This window comes from Myodes glareolus, chromosome 13, assembly GCF_982192425.1.
Source record: "Myodes glareolus chromosome 13, mMyoGla1.1, whole genome shotgun sequence".
Lineage (NCBI taxonomy): Eukaryota > Metazoa > Chordata > Mammalia > Rodentia > Cricetidae > Myodes > Myodes glareolus.
The window spans coordinates 50,282,065-50,303,211 of NC_142038.1; the positions used below are offsets into that span (position 1 = coordinate 50,282,065).

A 21,147-nucleotide genomic window follows, 5' to 3' on the forward strand; every position below is an offset into this window, starting at 1 on the left:
CATATAGAAATGGTAGTATAAGATGCTAGATTATTGAATATACTTTTAAACAAAAATATTAATCTCAAAATACTTTACATTGGTATGGATTCTGGTTTATTAATATAAATTTAACGTTAATTTTGTGTTTATGCAACTTATTTAAAAAACTAATATACCTCAGGGCAAGATTCTACCCATCTAAATTTCCAACTTGTGAAAAGGAATTAAAGAAAAGCTTAGATACAGGTGTGGTGGTACATACCTTTAATCCCATCACTGGGGAGGCTGAGACTTGAGGATCTCTGAGTATAAAACCAGCCTGGTCCACAGATCAAGTTCTAGAATAATCATGCTCAGATAGTGAAGGTAAGCATCACACACACACACGAGAGAGAGAGAGAGAGAGAGAGAGAGAGAGAGAGAGAGAGAGAGAAAGCGCGTGCACTGGTGATGATGGTGAAGATGTAATTGGAAGATCTCTGAGTTCAAGACTATCCTGCTTTGCAGATCCAGTTTCAAGACAATTAAGCTTAGGCAGTGAAGGAAGCTATGGAAAACTGAAAGCTGACAAATACGTAATTGAGCTTTTGTCTGTGAGGTCCTTTGACCTCCAAGAGTTCTGTCCCTGTGCTGAGGACAACCTTTCAGACTGGTGAGTGGGTGCCATCCCAGGATGGGGCAGAACATCTGGGAAAGGAGCACTGGGCCCCTTTAGCTTCTCCTGCGGGGGCTTCTCTGTCCCACACTTCCCTGCCCACTGCTCACCCCCCCCCCCCCAGCCTGCCCTATTGTCTGTGAGGTCCTTGGCCCAGGAACAGGAACAGGTCCTGCTCCTTCTCTGAGGCTACCCACCCAGAGGGGTGAGTGTGTACCCGCCCGGCTGGAGGGGAGTGCATGGCCCCTCCAGCTCCTGCTGCAGGAGCTTCTTGGCTCTGCACAACTCTCCCCTCCCCCTCGAGTTCGCCCTTTTATCTGCGGGGTCCTTTGACCTCCAAGAGTCCTGTCCCTGTGCTGAGGACAACCTTTCAGACCGGCCAACCGGGGAACAGTTCCTGCGCCTGCACTGAGGAGATCCACCCAGAGTCGGTCACAGCAAAGGTTGGACCATGACACCAAGACTCTCCTGGCTCCATTTGAAGGAAGAGATGGGCAGGCGCCAGTGCAAGAATTCCTCCAACAACCCGAAAGGCAACATGACATTACCAGAATCCAGGGATCACGAAACAAGAAGAATTGAACACCCTACTCCAGAAGAAATAGAAGAAATCGACTTTAAATGGAACTATATGAAAATAATAGAGGAACTTAAACAGGAGGTAAAAAACTGCCATAAAGAAATGGAGATAACAAACAAAAAGGTAGATGAAATGAATAAATCTCTCAAAGAAACCCAAGAAAACCAAGAAAAAGCAATCATTTTTTATCCATTCTTTGATCAAGGGACATTTAGGTTGTTTCCAGGTTCTGACTATAGCAAACAGAGCTGCTATGAACATAGTTGGGCACATGTCCTTGTGGCACGATTGAGCATCCTTTGGATATATACCCAAAATTATTGGGTCTTGAGGAAGGTTGTTTCCCAATTTTCTGAGAAATTGCCACACTGACATCCAAAGGGCTTGAACCAGCTTGCATTCTAACCAGCAATGCAGAAGTGTTCCCTTTTCCCCACAACCTCTCCAGCATAAGTTGTCATCAGTGTTTTTGATCTTGGTCATTCTTAGAGGTGTAAGATGGAATCTCAGAGTTGTTTTGATTTGCATTTCTTTGATGACTAAGGATGCTGAACATTTCCTTAAGTGTCTTTCAGTCATTTTAGATTCCTCTGTTGAGAGTTCTCTGTTTAAGTCTGTAATCCATTTTTAATTATATTATGTGTTCTTTTGGTGTTCAATTTCTTGAGTTCTTTGTATATTTTGGAGATAAGACCCCTGTCTGATGTGGGGTTAGTGAAGATCTTTTCCCATTCTGTGTAGGCTGTTGTTTTGTCTTGTTGACCATGTCCTTTGCTGTACAGAAGCTTCAGTTTCAGGAGGTCCCATTTATTCATTGTTTCTCAGTGTCTGTGCTGCTGGGGTTATATTTAGGAAGTGGTTCTCTGAGCCAATGCATTCAAGTGTATTTCCCACTTTCTCTTCTATAAGGTTCAGTGTGACTGGTTTTATGTTGAGGTCTTTGATCTATTTGGACTTGAGTTTTGTGCACGATGATAGATATGGGTCTATTTCCATTTTTATACATGTTGATATCCAGTTATGCCAGTACCATTTGTTAAATGTGCTTTCTTTTTTCCTTTTGATAATTTTTGCTTCTTTATCAAATATCAGGTGTTCGAAGATGTGTGGATTTGTATCCGAGTCCTGTTCGGTTCCATTGGTCCTCCTGTCTGTTCTTATGCCAGTACCAGGCTGTTTTCAGTACTGTAGCTCTGTAGTAGAGTTTGAATTATTTAGTATTTTTGCATCAATGTTTATGAGTGATATTGGTCTGTAATTCTCTTTCATAGTAATGTCTTTCTGTGGTTTGGGTATCAGGGTAATTGTAGCCTCATAAAAAGAGTTTGGCAATGTTCCGTCTGTTTCTATTTTGTGGAATAATTTGAGGATTTTTGGTATTAGTTCTTCTTCGAAAGTGTTGTAGAATTCTGAGCTGAAACCATCTGGTCCTGGTTTTTTTTTTGGTTGGGAGACTTTTGATGACTGTTTCTATTTCTTCAGCAATTATAGGTCAGTGTAATTTGCTTATCTGGTCTTGATTTAATTTTGGTAAGTGATATTTATCCAGAAAGTTGTCCATTTCCTTTAAGTTTTCCAATTTTGTGAAGTATAGGTTTTCAAAATATGACCTGATGATCCTCTGTATTTCCTCCGTGTCTGTTGTTATGTCCCCCTTTTCATTTCTGATTTTGTTGATTTGTATATTCTCTATCTTTTGTTTTTTCTGGATAAAGGTTTGTTTATTTTGTTGATTTTCTTGAAGAACCAACTCTTTGTCTCATTGATTTTTTGTATTGTTTTCTTTGTTTCTATTTTGTTGATTTTAGCTCTCAATTTGATTATTTCCTGCCATTTAGTTCTCTTAGGTGAGTTTGCTTCTTTTTGTTCTAGAGTTTTCAAATGTTTTGTTAATTCACTAGTGTGTGGTTTTCCCAGCTTCCTTATATAGGGGTTTAGTGCTATGAACTTTCCTTTTAACACTGCTTTCATTGTGTCCCATATATTTGGATATGTTGTGTGGTCATTTTCATTGAATTTTAGGAAGTTATATATACTATGTATATATTTCTACTCTTGTTTGGGGTATTGTGTTTATGCAATTCATTTAAAAAACTAATATACCTCAGGGTAAGATCTCACCCAGCTAAATTTCCAGCTTGTGAAAAGAAATTAAAGAAAAGCTTAGATACAGGTGTGGTGGTACATACCTTTAATCCCATCACTGGGGAGGCTGAGACTTGAGGATCTCTGAGTATAAAGTCAGCCTGGTTCACAGATCATGTTCTAGAATAACCAAGCTTAGGCAGTGGAAGGTAAGCATTACACACACATGAGATAGATAGATAGATAGACAGATAGATAGACGGATAGATAGATAGATAGCAAGCTGGTGATGATGGTGGAGACGTAATTGAAAGATCTCTGAGTTCAAGGCTATCTTGCTCTGCAGATCCAGTTTCAGGACAATTAAGCTTAGGCAATGAAGGAAACCATGGAAAACAGAAAGCTGACAAATATGTAATTGAACAAGGAGGCCATGTTCTAGTTCCAACAAGCAGCAGAAATTTGCAGCTTCGGCCATGTGGTTCTAGCTTTAGAGTCAAGGACAAGGGAACCTTCCTCTGTGACTAAGGAAAGCTGCTGAAGCCAGGCATGTATCAGGGGTGTACTTGAATTGAGACCCAGAGAGGCCACTGTTTGAAACTTTGAAGGAGAAGCAAGCCCGGATTTTCTCAGAGATCCCAAGATGTTAGAGATGCCAGGGTCCTGGGATACTTGCCATGAAAGCTGCTAATAGGGAGTAGAACCAGCCCAAGAGAAGGAAGTATGTTGTCAACAAAACTAAAATGATTTGGAGATGTGAAGAGTGTTTTGACATCAGACATGTGATGTGGGAATCCCTTCTGTGTGTTGCTTTTATTGGTTAATGAATAAAGAAACTGCCTTGGCCTGATAGGGCAGAACTTAGGTAGGTGGAGAAGATAGAACTGAATTCTGGGAGGAAGAAAGCATAGTCGGGAGATGCCATGGATTCGCTGCCAGGGTAAGACATGCTGCTGAAACTTACCCGGTAAGCCACTGCCACATAGCAATACACAGATTAATAGAAATGGGTTAAATAAGATGTAAGAATTAGCCAATAAGAAGCTAGAGCTAATGGGCCAAGCCGTGATTTAATTAATACAGTTTCTGTGTGGTTATTTTGGGGCTAAGCTAGCCAGGTGGCCAGGATGAACAAGCAGCCCCTCCTTGCAACAGACATGGAGATGCACAGTTTGGAGTTTTCCAGGCTGGTTTTGGTCTTGCTTTGGTCCAGTATTTCCTCGCTATCCTCCTTTCCCTCCGTTTTGGAGTGGCAATGTATATCTTGTGCCATTTTATGTTGGAAGCATGCGACCTTTTCTTTTTTTAATTTTGACTTTAGGGGGGATTACAGTTAAGAGATTACATAAATTTCAGAAGTGACTTTGAACTTTAGACTCTAAACCATTGTTGAGACTGTGATAAACTATGGGGATGTTGAAGCTGGACTAAATGCAGTTTGCATTATTATATGGTTGTAAGTTTATGCTGGCCAGGGAGTAGAATGTGGTAGTTTGAATGTAATTGGCCCCCATTAACTCACTGGGAATGAAACTATTGACAGTTTTGAAGTAACAATAAAATAACTTAATGGTTGGGAGTTGCCACACATGAGGAAAGGGTCACAGCATTAGAAAGGTTGAACACCACTGCTTTAGGCTGTTTAAGAGCATCTAGAGCCAGTCAGGTTGTATCACTGAGTTCATTGTTGTCCTTCACTGTTTTCTGAGATGTGAGAAGTTGCTTGATTTTACGATGAAGGTCATTTTTTTCCTTTGTCAGTTTATCCGTAGATGTTAGGAGCAACCATCATTTTCCCACAAAACTGTCAACAGTTTTATGTAAAGAGTCATCAAATCTGCTGTCTCTCACAGTTGGTGAATCAAGATAATTAAATGTGTTTGTCCCCTTAAACTTATCAAACAGTTCACAGAGAGCTGTCAGTACTCTCTGAGCTCCTAGGAGAGCTTCAGTAACTGGAGGAGCTTTGCTAACTCCAGATGTTGACAAATTGGAAAGCCTATTCCAGATACTTAAAAAAAGGCTTTCTCCTTGTCTTGTTTTCTCCTGGCTGACTGTTGTCTATTGGAGACCTGTTCTTTCCTGAAGAGGAAATGGAGGGGGAGTGAATCTGTGGGGAGCTAAGAGGAATAGAGGGAGGGAAAACTGTGGATGGGATGTAAAAAATAATTCTTATACTTCTGTTGCTTTAGAAACACTCCTGGTATCAAAATCTGTATTAAAGTTCTCTAGAGTAACAAAACTTTTAGAATAAATCTGGACTGAGCCCCCAAGGTCTAAATGAGGAGAAGGAGGGAGAACATGAACAAGAAAGGCAGGACCATGAGGAGCGCGTTCACCCACTGACACAAGGGGACTGATCTAATGAGAGTTCACCAAGGCCAGTTGACTGGGACTGAACGACCACATGATCCAACCAGATTCTCTGAATGAGGCTGGATTTTCTGAATGTGGCTGGCCCGGAGTACTTCTGAAAAGCCATTGACAATGACACTGGGACTTGTTTCCTCTGCATATACTGGATTTTTGGGATCCAGTCTGTTTGTATACTCACCTTCCCGGACCTGGAGGGAAGGGGGAGGAACTTGAACTTCCCACAGGGCAGGAAACCCTGACTGCTCTTAGGGATGGAGAGGGAGGGTGTTGGGAGGAGGGGCGGTAATGGAAACTTTTATATTTTAATAAACTTTGAGAAAAAAAAAGAAACAAAAAATTTGACTATAAGGCTTCCATGCAGTGGTAGTTGTAATACGGTATTTGAGTGGCACTGAAAGGCTCATATATTTGAATGCTCTGTTCTTGGTTGGTGGAATGGTTTGGGAAGGATTAGGAGTTGCAACCTTAATGGAGTCATTTTTTTTTTTTAGATTCTCTATTTTACAGTTCTGAATCTTTAGATTTAACATTTAATTTGATTTCCTGAGGATATTTTATTGGTTCCATACACTGTGTACCATTATTGGCTTTGGCAACTGAAGTAGAGCTGGGTTAGGTGGCAATCTGGATGGGAAAGAAGGTGTATGTAATGGTCTGTCCAGTCCCTTTAAGACACAAGTCCCGCCCAATTCCCCCACACCCACACCCATCTGCCAAGTCAAGCAATCTTCTTTCCCCTTCCAGCCTGAGCACCTTCCTTTCTGTCCCTCTCCAGAAGAGCTAGCTTCTCTCCTCCCCCTGTTTATCTCTGTCTCTCCCTGTCTTTCTCTGCCTCTCTCTGCTCTTCCCCTTTCTCCCCTTCTCCCCCCATTACCTACTAAATAAATACCCACTTTGTCTGCATGGCCTGCCTATCTGTTTCTGTAGGACTGGCTGACCTGCTGTGAGGCTCCCTGCCTGGGACTTACTGCCCCTTATGGCTGGCTGCCCACTGCTGCCCCCTGGGGAACCAGAGCATTTTATTTTTATCACAACAAGATGGGCTCAGATCACCTACTTTTTAGCTTCACAAGCTGGGGAGGAATAAAAAGGACTTCCTCATTTCCCCTTGTAATGAAGAAATTGTTGGTTCTATCATATAAACACTGGGGGAGTGGAGAATAGCTCAGTGACACTGTGCTTGCCTAGCAGCTGTGAGCCCTAGGTTCGAATCCCAGCATAACCAAAAAAGAAAAAAAAATAGGACCTTGTGATTTCCTCAGAGAGATTCTGTAATGATGCTGGTCAGAGAGGAGAGGGCAAGGAGAGAAGGGAAGTCCCAGGACACGGGAGCAGGGCTGTGAGTGAGAAGAAACTGCTTGCTACTTCAGGAGAGACGCGGCAGATCTAAAGAGGGCATCAAACCAGGCCAACTCAATGTCTGCCGGGGAGTGCTTGGGTTCAGCCCCCCCCCCCCCACTGAAGGCAAAGAAAGGAAGGAGTCCCTCAGACCGTGGGCTAATGCCTGACACTCAAAATATCAGATCACTGTGAGGCTGGAGACACGGCCATTCCCTGGCACGTAAAGGTACTTCTCCACCAAGGGATTCCAGCTTTTAGCTGCTGTCAAACCAAACATTAGGGCAGAAAATGGAACCCTACCATATCCCAGCTGCTGGGAATTTCCCCAGAGACGAGCATGTGACAAAGCAGGCACAAAGCTCCCGTCCATGTGTCTGCTCCTGGCATTGCTGAATGCTTCTACCAGGTCCTACTCTCAAAGTCACTTTCAAAATCTAAGCTAGTTATTCAGGGTGCTGCCTCCCCACAAAGCTACAAAATTGAGTATAGGCTACTAAGGTCCAAGTTCGTAGAAGTCTGTGAAGTCTGGGGTTGAGAGGCCACACTAGAGGGTATACTAGGCAGGCTCTTGGACTGGGAGAAGCAAAGTATTGAGTTCAGGTCCTGGTCATGTCCTCTGTAGCTGTGTGATCTTGAGCTATTACTAAGTTCTCAACACTTTAGGGTGTTTCATCTCTCTAATACTGGTAGTGATAATAGACCGCGCAATGGTGGCATACTCCTTTAATCCCAGCACTAGGGAGGCAAAGACAACTCTGAGTTTGTGGCCAGTTTGGTCGACAGAGCAAGTTCCTGATTAGCTAGGGCTACACAGAGAAACTGTCTTGAAAAACAAAAACACAGCAACAACAAGAGTTCAAGGCGAGCCTGGAATGAGGATGAGACCCCGTTCCAACAACAGATGTATAGAGGAACAAGGGGAGAAAGGACCAGGAGGCTTTCAGATGTCAGACCCTCTCTGTGAGTTAGAGGCCAGGCTAGTTCCTGGACAGCCAGGACTGTTACACAGAGAAACCCTGTCTCAAAAAACTACATGAGGCTGGATCTATCTCCAGCACCATATATACACTTGTGAGATTAAGGATGGATGATCAGAAATTCTAGGTCACCCTTCACTGCACAGCTGTCCCCCCAAACAAAACACACACCAACAAAAATCTGTTGTCTTGGGCTGTCAATAGAACTTGCTCCCGGCAGAGTTCTGGGTTTGATCCTTAGCAACAGACATACAACACCTTTATGTGCTGGCAGATGCACTTCCAGTGGCTTAAAGCCACCAATGACAATAAAACCAGGTGGGGATACATGCTTATAATAGTAGCTATCAGGAGTGTTTCAAGTTTTAGGCCAGCTTAATTTGCCAAACTACATAGCAAGACTGTCAAAACCTTGACTTTTCTGGGTTAAAGTTGCACCCATTCCACTGTTGGTTCAATCTCTACAGTGTGTTTTGCCTGTATGGAAGTGTGCTACATGCATTCCTGATGTTTAAGGTAGCCAGGTTTCTGATCTGGAACTGAAGTTACAAATGGTCCTGAGCTTCTGTGTGGCTGATGGGAATCAAAACCTAGGTTCTCTGGCAAAGTAGCCAGTGAACAAAATGACAGCCTCATAAACTGATAACCACCACACTTTAAAACAAAGTGCAACCTAGGGGCTGGTTAAGAACATTTGTTCTTGCCAGAGGACCTAGAGTCTGTCGCCAACATCTATGTGGGACCTCCTGAAACTGAGAAGCTTCTGTAAAGCAAAAGACACATTCAAAAAACCAGAACGGCATATCACTTTTGGGTATATACCCAAAGGATGCTCAATCGTACCACAAGGACATGTGCTCAACCATGTTCATAGCAGCTTTGTTTGTCATAGCCAGAACCTGGAAACAACCTAAATGGCCCACGAACGATGAATGGATGAGGAAAATGTGGTACATTTACACAATGGAGTACTACACAGCAGAAAAAATGACGACATCGTGAATTTTGCAGGAAAATGGATGGAGCTAGAAATTCACAATTCCAGAGAACCTAGACAGCAGAGAGGACCCTAAGAGACATATATGGGTCTAATCTACTTGGGAAGTAGAAAAAGACAAAGTCTTCTGAGTAAATCGGGAGCATGGAAACCAAGGGAGAAGGTAGAAGATGAGGGAAGAGGAAAGGAGTGGAGAAAAATCTATTCCTTAATAAAAACAAAAGCAGACAAAAAGAAAAACCAGCTCTACTTTTCAATTTTGTTGGAGCTGGAAACAGCACTTAGCTGGGTCATTTTCTTTACGTTTGTGTCTGCCAGCCAGCACTTTGAGAGTCTCGCTGTGTAGCCCTGCCTGGCTTCCTGAGTGAGCTTCTACATCTGGCACTCACGCCAGTATTTATTATTCCTTCCGTATCTTCAATGTGTCCAAACGTAGCCAGTGGTAGAAAGTCATTTTCATTCCTCCCTGAAAACTTGGTAGCACAGTCACAGTCCTGAAGCTACTGCCATTCACAAAGGAAATCAAGATGCTTTTAGAATTTTATTTTCAAAAACAAAACAAAACAAAACCCAAAACAAAAAAACCCAAAAAACCCCTCCAGAATAGATGCAAATAACAGTCATCATGGATATAGGTGCCAGACACAGGCCATCCAAGAAAGAGGGTAGCTTCGAAAGTATGATTTAGAACCACAAAAGACTTCACCATTCATTATCCTGTGTCTCTTTAAGCCATGGCTAACAGTGTTACCCACTGACTTAGCTTCTGTACCTACAGACCATGCATGGCACAGGTAGCTTTGTCTTGCAAAGTCACCCCATATACATATAGGACATTTATCAAAAAAGTTATACAAAACAATGTAACTCAAAAGCACAGTAAAAGACCGAAGTCCCTTTACTCCTGGCGGCTTCTCAGTGCGCTGCCACTGTTACTGTTTCTCCTCCTTCTGGCCTTCCTTCTGTTCCCCAGTACCAGAACTTCCTGAACCTTCCTGTTCAGATGCCATCTGTTGAGAAAATATTTGTGATCACGGAGATTTCACATTAGGTTTGCTCTGTTCAACACAGCCCGCCCATAATACATAACTCACTGTATTTATCATTCCTTCCCCCGCAGTGTATTATACAGAAAAAGGCTAACTAGAGACATTCACATTCTAATACTGGATGATTCCTAGCATACACTACTCTCAGAACAAAGGTTTATCTCTGCAAAGACAGGAGAGTAGGATGAGTATTAAAGGCACACAGCAGCTATTGTCTCAGCTAAACAAGACCGTTGAACAAGATGAAGCTTTAAGATTGGAAGTTTGAGGCATCAAAACAAGGATTTAAAATAACAGCTTGCCAGTCCAGGGTCGTAAGACCAGAGACAGGCGATGATGTACCATGCGCTCAGTCCTGAGATGTCATCACATACTTTCATACGATGCGTTGAAAAACACATCACTGCACAAGCACCAAAGAGAGAGATTCTAGAAAAACTCAAGACTGATTTGAGTCTGGAAACACAGCCATTTGAGAGAACGTCACACTACACCATCCAGGCAGTTCTCATACTCTCAATTTCCATGCCTCAACTTCCCAAGTTTTGGGACAATCCAACCAGGCACAAGAAGTAATTCTTCACCTAAGGCCCTGCTAAGCCATGCCCATATATCCCTGCTTGGTAATACACCACCCAGCCCCCATCATTCACACTAAAGTCAAGCCTAGTTCCCAAGTTGCTAGCCACCAGACCTTTTTTATTTGTTTCTGATAAAGGAAAACTACAGAGAGAATTCAGTGGCAAATGACAACAGCCCTTTACGAGACTGCATTCTCTTTCCCTTAATCACAACTGCCAGCTGATATCTAAGAACTTTTCCAGGAACTGCAAGAAAACAAAAATCACAAAAAAAACACGGTAATCTCACCATCCCGTCAGCTAGTGTGGATTTAGAAAAAGTTTTTAAAAGTTCATAAAGTGGCTGCAATTACACACTCATAGAACTTAAAACTTGTTAGGAAGGATAACTTACCTGGCTATTTTTGGCTGGAATAGTGGTGTTCCTGTGAATAAGTTTGGCTCTGTCAAAAATATCTTGCACAGTCTGCTGAATCTATGGAGAGAGAAGACCCTCTTAGCCAAAACCCAAGGCCACTGATGAACGGAGACAGAGCACTAAGGTGCCAGCCAGACTGCAAGTCAGATGGACTCAGCTCCAACAATGCTGACTGACTTCTTGGTCACGTGACAACTCACTTTGTCCACTTAGTTTAGAAGCATTTGCTTCTATTATCCCTCTTCCAGATGACATTCATCACTGGAAACAGCACAAGACAAGGGATTATAAAATACTGCCTACATTTTGACATAATTAGTCAAAGGCCAATTTGAAGGAAGCACTAATACCAATTCCGTGGGGTAGTTCTTGACCCTGTGTGTTAAGAGCTAACAAAAGTACACGGCGTCTTGGGATAATTTGTTAATATCAATGTGTCCTCTGGAACCCGAGTTCTAGGTCTAACTTTACTCTAGACCGATTTTCCTGTATCCCAGTGTTAAAACAGAGCAGCAAAACCACGCACACAAACAACACAAGCCACCAAAAGCAGTAATTCCACCATTAACTTGAACCCAAGGTAAACCTATCCAGCCTCCAAGGAACAAGTGCACCTTCAACAGTCTGTGCTCAGTATTTCTACACATCTGATTTCAGAATGATGTGCTGATTAATAAAATGCATCACTGCAAAGATCTTTGTTAAAGAAATGCAAAAAGCCCCAAGCACTATGCAGGGAAAATGTTCCCCAAAAAACATCTCCTGGGGAAATGACCACCGTCAAGGCTTGACAACATAATCTTTACGAGAATGGGTTTACTATTCTTCCTGATACCCTTTTTTGTATCTTTTAATTAAAATGCATTGTGTATTGATTCTCCCCCCCCCATAAAGACTATAACATGAGTCCATACCTTGGGCATTCTCGTCATGTCACCAACCAGAATCACTTCTCTTATGTCATGCTTGCTGACTTTGGCATCTTGCAGAGCTTTCTGGCACGGAGCAATAGTTCTGTCGATTAGATCTATGACGATGCGTTCGAGCTCAGTGCGAGTTAGCGTCATTCTCAGATGCTTGGGTCCAAAAGCATCCATTGTAAGGAATGGCAAGTTGATGTCTGTCTACACAGAAAATATTTCACTACAAGTTAATCTTTATGACTCTAATTAAGGTTAAGACCACACCACTAGAATAAGACCTAAGGAACACAGCAAATCAGCCTTACTAAAATCCTGAGATGCAGTGGAAATACACTAAAATCTATTTTAATGGGGTCTATACACATTATCAGTGAAGACTGGGGCAGACAAGCTGAAGAAATTACTATGTGACAAATTTATAGCAGCAAAACAGATCTCTAAGAAACATACTGTGTTTGTGGTTGTCTTTCACACAGAGTTAAAATATCCCATGTGTGCACATTCAATAGTTAAACAGTGCTTGCTATTTTGACAGGACTTGAATTAAATTCCTAGCACCTATGTTGGGTAGCTAACAACTGCCCATAGTTACAGTTTTGGGGAATCTGATACTCTCTTCTAGCTTTCACTGGAAGGGGCACCCACCTTCTCCCATCATCTCCACATACATTAAAATAATCTCTAAAAAAGAAATCACGAAGTGCGGTTGGAGTGCATGCTTTAACCCAGCACTCGGGAGGCAGAGACTGGTGGATCTGATCATTTGAGTCCAGCCTGGTCTGCAAAAAAGTTTTAGAACAGCCAGGACTGTTATAGAGAGAATCAGGGTGTGTGTGTATGTGGGAGGGGATGACGACCATACCAAACCAAAAACAAAAAGAATGTATGTTCTCAACCTCTTAACATATCCAGACTAAGTCCCAGGAATTAGTGTTACCTCTGCTCTTCTAGAAAAAAAGCAGGAGCGATGTACACTGGATGTGCTGGCACTGCCCAAGCCCTCAGGAACTCACACAATCATCTTCAGCGATAGTGAGTTCAAGGCCAGTCTGAGTGGTGAGAGACTTTGCACTACTCAAGACAGCTGATTTGTACGGCCATTACATCCAGAGAATAGGTAACAACTAATATCCAATACGTTCCAAATCCTATAGCTTGGGGTCAAATCTCTGCAGTCAAGGGTATTGAAATTGAATATGGCAAACATATTGAATACTTGTATGCAATATCTCAATATAACTTATCTACTCTTATGCGCTAGTCAAAGACCAATACGATACACAGCCTAAGAGGAACTGAGTCCACAAATCACTTTTTGTCCAGGGCAAAGTACCGTAGACATTAAATATTAAATACTTACTCGTCAACACACTATCTATAAGTGAGTTAGCTATTGCTTGAAAGAGTATCGGCAATTTCTTTGAAAACTTTAGTGATGTACCAGAAAAATGAAATCAAGTAACATTAATATTATTTGGCAGAATTCTGTCAACAAAAACAGTATCAATTTGGCAATCACTAGCAGCATGTAACTAATTACTGAGGACTTGATATAGTAAAATGAGTAAAAATTTAAATTTCAATTTTAACTAACTCAAATACCTTTATGTGGATACTGCACTAGCATAATTCTATGCTATAATGACAATCTAAAACTCTAGGACTACCAAATTTCTGCTTGGGTGGTTCAAAATAGGTTCTCACTATGTAGCACTCACTGTCCTGGAACTCACTATGTAGAGCAAGGTGGCCTCAGAATACCTGCCTCTGCCTCCCAAGTGCTATATTAAAGGCATGAGCCACATACAACTGGCATAGGACTACTGACCTTTATGACAAGAGCATTGCTTTCTTTCTTTAACCAAGAGCATTGCTTCCTTTCTTTAACCTCCCTTGAAACCACCAATCCAAATCTTTCATCTCTAGGCTCATCTCATGTGCCCCTGCCTCCTGAGTGCTGGGATTAAAACTGTGTGACACCATGCCTGGCCTGTGCTCACCTATTATAACCCTTTCCCAGGTCTTTACCCCAGAGACTTAGATAATGCCCCACTCAAATTTCTCCAAAACTATCCCTGTTCCCCACCCCAAAAGAAGCAACAGCAACCAGAGATAAAATGATGGTGGTGGTGCACGCCTTTAATCCCAGCACTCAGGAGATAGAGGGCAGGTGAATCTGAGTTTGAGACCAACCTGGTCTACTGCATGAGTTCCAGAACAGCCAGGCCTACACAGAGAAACTGTCTCATAATGAATGCAATGTTTACTGCACATGTGCAGATGTCTACAGGAGACAGGAGGGTGTCAGAGTCTGTGAACCAGAGATAAACAAAAGTGCTGCTTTGTGTAGGTGCTGGGAACCAAAATAAGAAAACCAACAAACATCCTGCTCATTGAATAAACCACATCTTCCCAGGCACCTCAAGACTATACTACCCTTAACTTGATGCATGCAACCTTTAAGTTTATTAACCTTTAAGTTAATATTAATGAACAGTCCACACTATTCACTAGTTTCCCTCCGCATTTATCTAATATTCATCTGGTAAACCTCACAATTCTTTTTTGTTTGTTTTTTTGTTTTGTTTTTGCTTTTTTCAAGGTTTCTCTGTAGCTTTAATGTCCATCCTGGAACTATTTCTCCTAGATCAGGCTGTCCTCGAACTCAGAGATCCACCTGCCTCTGCCACTGCTGCGATTAAAGGCATGCACCACCACTGCCAAGCCAACCTCACAGCCTCACTTGTAGATTTAAAAAAAGCAAAATAGTTCACCTAAAATCACGCAATTAAGGACCGTCCGTATAAGTGGGGCTGGAGAAATCTCACTGGTTAAGAACACCAACTGCTTGAAGGCAAGTGTGGTGATGCATGACAACTTTAGTCTGAGCACTGGGGAGGCAGAGGCAGGCAGATCTCTGAGGCTGCCATTCTGGTCTAGAGTGACTCCTAGGACACCCAGGGTTACAAAGAAAACAAAACACTTTCTCCCGGTTTTTTTTTTCCTTTCTTTTCTTTCTTTTTTTTTTGAGACAGGGTTTATCTGTAGTCATTGCCACCACCACCCAGCTACACTGGCTGCTTGTGCAGAAGACCAGAGTTCCATTCCTAGCACCCACATAGTAGCTCACAGCCAACGTTAATTCCAGTGGCTGTAACCTAGATTTTACACTAGTCTACACTTGGTTAAGACAGGGAAGCTTTACCTCACAGAACTGAGGTCAACAAACAAGCGCAGAACAGAGAGTTGGAGCAAATCTGTTGCTCAAAGGGTAGATTTTTTCCACAGCTCACTTTCTACAATGGTGATCCAATTTAATAGGCAGAAAACTGGCATATTTATATAATCAATAAAATACATTAAAGGCAAGACATTAATTTTTAAGGTTAATCATTCACCACACTGCTTTCGTTACTCTGGTCCCAGGAGATCTGACACCCTCACACAGACACAAATGCAGGCAAAAACACCAATGCACATACAATAGGTAATATTTAAAATATCTATCTCATGGCTGGAGAGTTATCTCAGTGGTTGAGAACACTGGCGGGTCTTCTAGAGAACATGGGAGTTCTGGCCTCTGCAGGGACTAAGCACACGAGTAGTACATATACATGCAGACAAAATATCTACACACATTTACCTAATTCACTAAAGGGGAATTTTTGTTCTTTTGTTCAATGTTTTTTTTTTTTTGAGAAGGCTTCTCTGCATCCCAGCCCTAACTGTCCTTTAACTAGTTCTTGTAGATCAGGGTGGCCTTGAACTCAGTGATCTGCCTACCTCTGCTAGGATTTAAAAGTGTGCATCACCACTGCTGAGCACTTGGTTTTTGTTCTGTTTTTCGAGACAAGGTTTCTCTGTAACTTTAGAGCCTGTTGTGGAACTTGTTCTGTAGACCAGGCTGGTCTCGAACTCAGAGATCCACCCATCTCTTGAGTGCTAGGCACTGCCTAGCCTGCTCAAGAATTTTAGTAAATAGAAAACTGGAAAAAGGCTACACTGACGTTAGGTTAATTAGAATATACTATTCAAATAAGGTTTGGCTAAAAATATCCACCTAAACAACTCGGATTCCTTCATGTCTCACCTGTACAGAGTCGGAGATTTCACACTTCGCCCTCTTAGCAGCGTCCTGAACCCTCTGAAGGGTCAGACTGTCTTTGATCAAATCAACCGTTATCTACAAAATAGGATTCACAAGACAATTAATAGAGAAACTGCAGTGGCGATGTAGATTTTGTCTGCTTATAAAAGTCATCCCTTTAAAGAAATATAAATTGTGAGGATTTGTGGGCTAGGGGACAAAACTGGGTGGAAATGGTGCCTGTACTGTCTTTAAACCCAGCACTCAGGAAGCAGAGACAAGTTGACCTCTGCGAATTCTAGGCCAGCCTGGTGTATAGACCGAGTTCCAGACCAGCCAAGACTACAGAGAAACTGTCTTAAAAATCTAAAGAGTAGGGGGCTGGAGAGATGGCTCAGAGGTTAAGAGCATTGCCTGCTCTTCCAAAGGTCCTGAGTTCAATTCCCAGCAACCACATGATGGCTCACAACCATCTGTAATGAGGTCTGGTGCCCTCTTCTGGCCAGCAGGCATACACATAGACAGAATATTGTATACATAATAAATAAATAAATATTTAAAAAAAAATCTAAAGAGTATGCCCACCCCTCCAAAACAAACAAACAAAAAAACCCAAATTACCACCTGAAAAATAACCTAGTAAAGTTATTTCATCGATTGTCAGTAAACTATAAATTCCCACCACCTCTTCCAAGCTCAAGGTCTTGAGATTCTAAACTTCCTTCTCCCATACTATAATATAAGTCTTTCGTTTCCAATTTATATGTAGGCACTATATGTAACTAAAATGGTTCAGTTTACCCATGAACCTGACTGTAATTAATTACCTTACAGTAAAAAAAAAAGAACACTATTCAGAAAGCAAAAGAGAAATCGGAACAAAAATTATGAACCTCCTACACAAAAGCCTACACATTAACCGTAATGGTAACTCACCTCCTGCATGAACTTCATGACAATGTGCCAGAACAAAGCATTGTCAAAGTCATCACCGCATAAGGCACTGCTGTTAGTGGATTTCAAATCAATCACTCCTTTCTTGATTTCCAGGATCGAAATAGTAAAGTATTGACTTAAATCATACACAGCAATGCTAGAAAGGATAACAAAAAAATATTTAGAGCCTAGAGAAACAGAACCTATTACAAAGGAATGAATTCAGCAACCAAAGATTAACTCAGTTATTTTCCTGAGATCTTTACTAATTTTGAAATCTAGTAACTGACATGCCTCTTAACATATGGCACTGGTAACATACAATAGAGAGACCAGTAAAACTGGCACATCACACAAACCATGGTTCCTGAAGTATTTATCAACATGCATAATAAAAAAAAATCCAGGGTACCAAGGAAACAGTAAAATCCTCTTGAAACAACGAAAGCACAGACCATATGTACAAATGGAGAATAAAGGAAGTACACTTTCATTCTAAGCACAATCCTTTTAACCCTATAAAATGGAAATATTATAGGAAAAAATCATAGTTATAACTTGATTCACAGTTCAGGTTAATTTACAGCACAAGTAAGTACAAGCTTAGTGGTGGTAGTACACACCCTTGATACCAGCACCCAGGAAGCAGAGGCAGGTGGATCTGAGTCAGAAGCCAGTTTGACACACAGAGTAAGTTCCAGGACCGCCAGGGCTATACAGCAAATACCTGCCTTGAAAAGCAAAAACAGTTTACAACATGAAGACTGGCAAGAAAGATTTTTTTTTTTTGAGACAGGGTTTCTCCGTAGCTTGTCCTGGAACTAGCTCTTGTAGACCAGGCTGGCCTTGAACTCACAGAGATCCACCTGCCTCTGCCTCCCAGGTGCTGAGATTAAAGACCTGGGCCACCAGCGCCAGGTGGCAAGAAAGCTTTTTATCTGGTAAAGATCCTTGGCTCCAAGCCTGATGCAACCCCAGGAACCTCTGTGGAGAGAGAATGAACTCCACGTTACCCTTCCACATGCACACTGTTATGAACATGCCCCACCACACACATTGACAATTGTCAATGACAAGGAGGGTATGGATTAGAGCGAGTCAGTCCAGCAGTTAAAAGCAGAGAGGACCAGTTTGATTTCCAGTACCTATATCAGGTAGCTCACAAACACCTGTAATTTAATCTCTAGGGGAATCTGACATCTCTGAAGGTGTCTGCAATAACATGTATATACCCCTACACACACACACACACACACACACACACACACACACACACTTTTATTTGAAAATGAGTAATTTTGGGATTTATTATGTATATAGTGTTCTGGGCACCAGAACTCATTACAGATGGGTGTGAGCCATCATGTCCTTGCTGGGAATTGAACTCAGGACCTCCCGAACAGCAGTCAGTTCTCTTAGCCATCTCTCCAGCCTGAAAATGAGTAATTAATTTAAAAAAAAATGAAAGGGTCTTTAAGGGTGAGGGCACTTACTGTCATTATTTTTGTTTGTTGTTCAAGACAGGGTTTCTCTGTAGCGTTGGAGACTATCCTGGAACTAGCTCTTGTAGACCAGGCTGGCTGGCCTTGAACTCAGAGACCTGCCAGCCCTCCAAATGCTGGAATTAAAGGTGTGCGCCACCAAAGCCCAGCCCAAGAACCATTTTTGAGAAAGACAAAAGCCAGCTCACACATTTTACCTTCTGACCTCCAAATACATAACCACGGCACAACCACACCTTCAATACACATACCAATACAAAATGTAAAATTGTAATAAAATCATATAAAAACCGTAATTCAGGTAAGAATATCTATGTTCTATCAACTTACACTTGATCTTCAGATTTGTCCATACCATGGGCCAGGGCAACAGCTATTGCTGGAATCACAGCACCCCTGTCTCAAACAAATAAAAATAGTGAGAAAAGACTGGGCACATGTACATGTATGTAACTTAAGGCCATATAATATAACATGACTGATCAGTCTCAGAAACATCGTTTAGGAATGTCTCAAACCTTAATGCATCTTAATGTATTACCTGTCCTGTGAATCAGAACAAAAACAGTCTGTGAAAGAACAAATGAGCTTTTAAAAAACCGTTTAATCTTTTGGTGGATCAACAATGAAAGAGAGACTTGATCATGAAACCTTGAGCAAAGCCCTCTGGGCTGCTTTTCTTACTCACACTGCTTTCTGTGCTTCGGGCTCAGAGTGATGTCCAATCAGACGCTTAGTAGCATAGAAAATTTCTGGGTGGGTAACAGCCTGTCGTTTTCCTGGCATGCCAGCAAGTTGTTCTCCAGCTGCTGTAAAGGCAACAGAACGCATCGTTCTGGCACCTTGAGCATTCTCCAGGACCTAAAATGCCCAAAGATAATGATTGAGATACAAGTCATCACTGGCATCTTTGTAGCCGCGATGTAAGTTACAACCACAGCTCAAATCATAAAAGAAAAAGGAAGAAGGGGGGTGGGGAGCTAAAGAGTTGGAACTGTCCTTCGGTTCTTAAGGAAACAGAACCTAGTGCATAGTTCGGCCTTCGGATAGACAACATACACTGCCTGAGACCAAGAACATCCAAAACACCACACGTCAGGTAGAGAGGACCGCTACCTCATGAATTAGTGGGCGCGACTCCAGAATGCCAGGGAGTGTGACTCTGCAGAGCTCAAAGTTAAAGCACTGACCAAGGCCAGCAGCCCAAGGCCAGCTGACCTGACCACCGAAGGTCCGTTACCTTTCTTCGCTCCGGATTTCTTCTAGAGTCTGACCCTGGAGGGCAAGACCTACCTCACTCAAGTCAGAGCCTGGAGCCCCTTCCAGAAGGCATAGCATTTCCTCACCTGGTGACGGGCAGCCGCCAGACTCCGGGAGGCTGCAGTGCCCACGAGACGTGCAGCCAAGGCTCTGCTGACTCTTATCATGGCGGCTGGACGGAGGGGACACCAGAGCAAGGAGCAAAGACTCCACGGGTCCGGAGCTGCGAAGCACAGCGGAGGCCACACTTCTAAAAACCTCCAACCACGTGGGGTGGGAGGCAGGGATTGACGGCCGCAGCACGAAGGTCCGCTCTTCCGCTTTGCCTGACCAGAGAATGCAGGGCTGCTGCTCCCAGAATCGCAGCCTGCGGCGAGCACAGCTGACAGCGAGATTGTTGAAAAGTCCTGTGCTCTGAACAAGACCGCAGCGGCTGCGGGAGCAGACAGAAGGGAGACGGGAAAGAGGAACACACAGGCAGTGCTTCAGACAGCCCTGGCCCTTGTGACTGGAAAGACTCAAGGAAACGCGTGCTGAATTACAGAACGATCACATTAATCTTGATTAGGTCTTCTTGCACCACGACCCTCCTGCACCTGCGTCCTTGGCATCCGGCTGAGGCCCTAGAGCACAGGTGCGAAGCGCGTGGAGGAACCAGGTTTGGGATAGAACTGTATCCCTTGTTCGAGGCTCCAGTGTATGCAAGTTTGCCTGGGAGTACCCAGAGCACGAGGTCGCACTGACAGCCTCGAAGTTCCTCCTCAGGCTGCTTCTTGGAGCTGGCGCCTTCATGCCCTGAGGCACTGTTGAGTGTACCCCTGTTCGTTCTCTGTCAGCACATGTGCACAGCTTGAAGTATGCATACCTGATAGGGGCACCCTTAAATTTGTTAAATGTTCAAAGCATGAACCTAACAGTAGGAGCTTTTAATATTTACCAGTATGAAAGACAGCCTTCCACACTGCTTTGCAAATGAGCATTTACAGCCCGAAGGCTGGAAGAAATAAACTGAATCTAAGAAGAAAGGGTTCAAGTGACTACAGGTGGACAGAGAGGTCCATAGCCCAGAGGCGCTGCTCATTACACAGCACTCTATTATACTGAGTATTTCTCTGTCCCCATTTCACTATCGAATGAAATGGAAAGAACTGGTGCATAACTTGCATGAGGATAAATGACTTGCTGAGCGGTGGTGTAGCATGCCTTTAATCCCAGCACTCGGGAGGCAGAGGCATGGTGATCTCTGTGAGTTCAAAGCCAGCCTAGTCTATAAGAACTAGTTCCAGGATAGGCTCCAAAGCCACAGAGAAACCCTGTCTTGAAAAATAAAAAAATAAAATAAAAATAAAAAAAGACTGACTTAAAATTCTGGCTTTATCATTCAATTGCTCTGAGACC

At 42.7% G+C, this 21,147-nt stretch overlaps 1 protein-coding gene and 2 non-coding genes across 3 annotated transcripts; all 3 read right to left on the bottom strand.

Moving 5' to 3' along the window:
- Positions 1 to 9,514: 9,514 nt before the first annotated feature.
- Positions 9,515 to 20,186, bottom strand: LOC146891786 (stress-70 protein, mitochondrial-like). The gene is made up of 8 exons (XM_085676556.2): positions 19,836 to 20,186; positions 19,178 to 19,350; positions 18,820 to 18,885; positions 16,988 to 17,144; positions 16,055 to 16,147; positions 11,956 to 12,165; positions 11,018 to 11,098; positions 9,515 to 10,003 (listed from the first exon to the last, which is right to left on the bottom strand). The coding sequence occupies exons 1-8, from the start codon at positions 19,914 to 19,916 to the stop codon at positions 9,926 to 9,928; spliced, it is 939 nt and encodes a 312-aa protein (XP_085532682.2). The 5' UTR covers positions 19,917 to 20,186; the 3' UTR covers positions 9,515 to 9,925.
- On the bottom strand, positions 10,387 to 10,451 carry LOC146891787 (small nucleolar RNA SNORD63). The gene has a single exon (XR_014996966.2). It is a non-coding gene; the product is annotated as a small nucleolar RNA SNORD63 (small nucleolar RNA).
- On the bottom strand, positions 11,667 to 11,733 carry LOC148120018 (small nucleolar RNA SNORD63). Its single transcript, XR_015734792.1, has one exon. It is a non-coding gene; the product is annotated as a small nucleolar RNA SNORD63 (small nucleolar RNA).
- Positions 20,187 to 21,147: the final 961 nt, after the last annotated feature.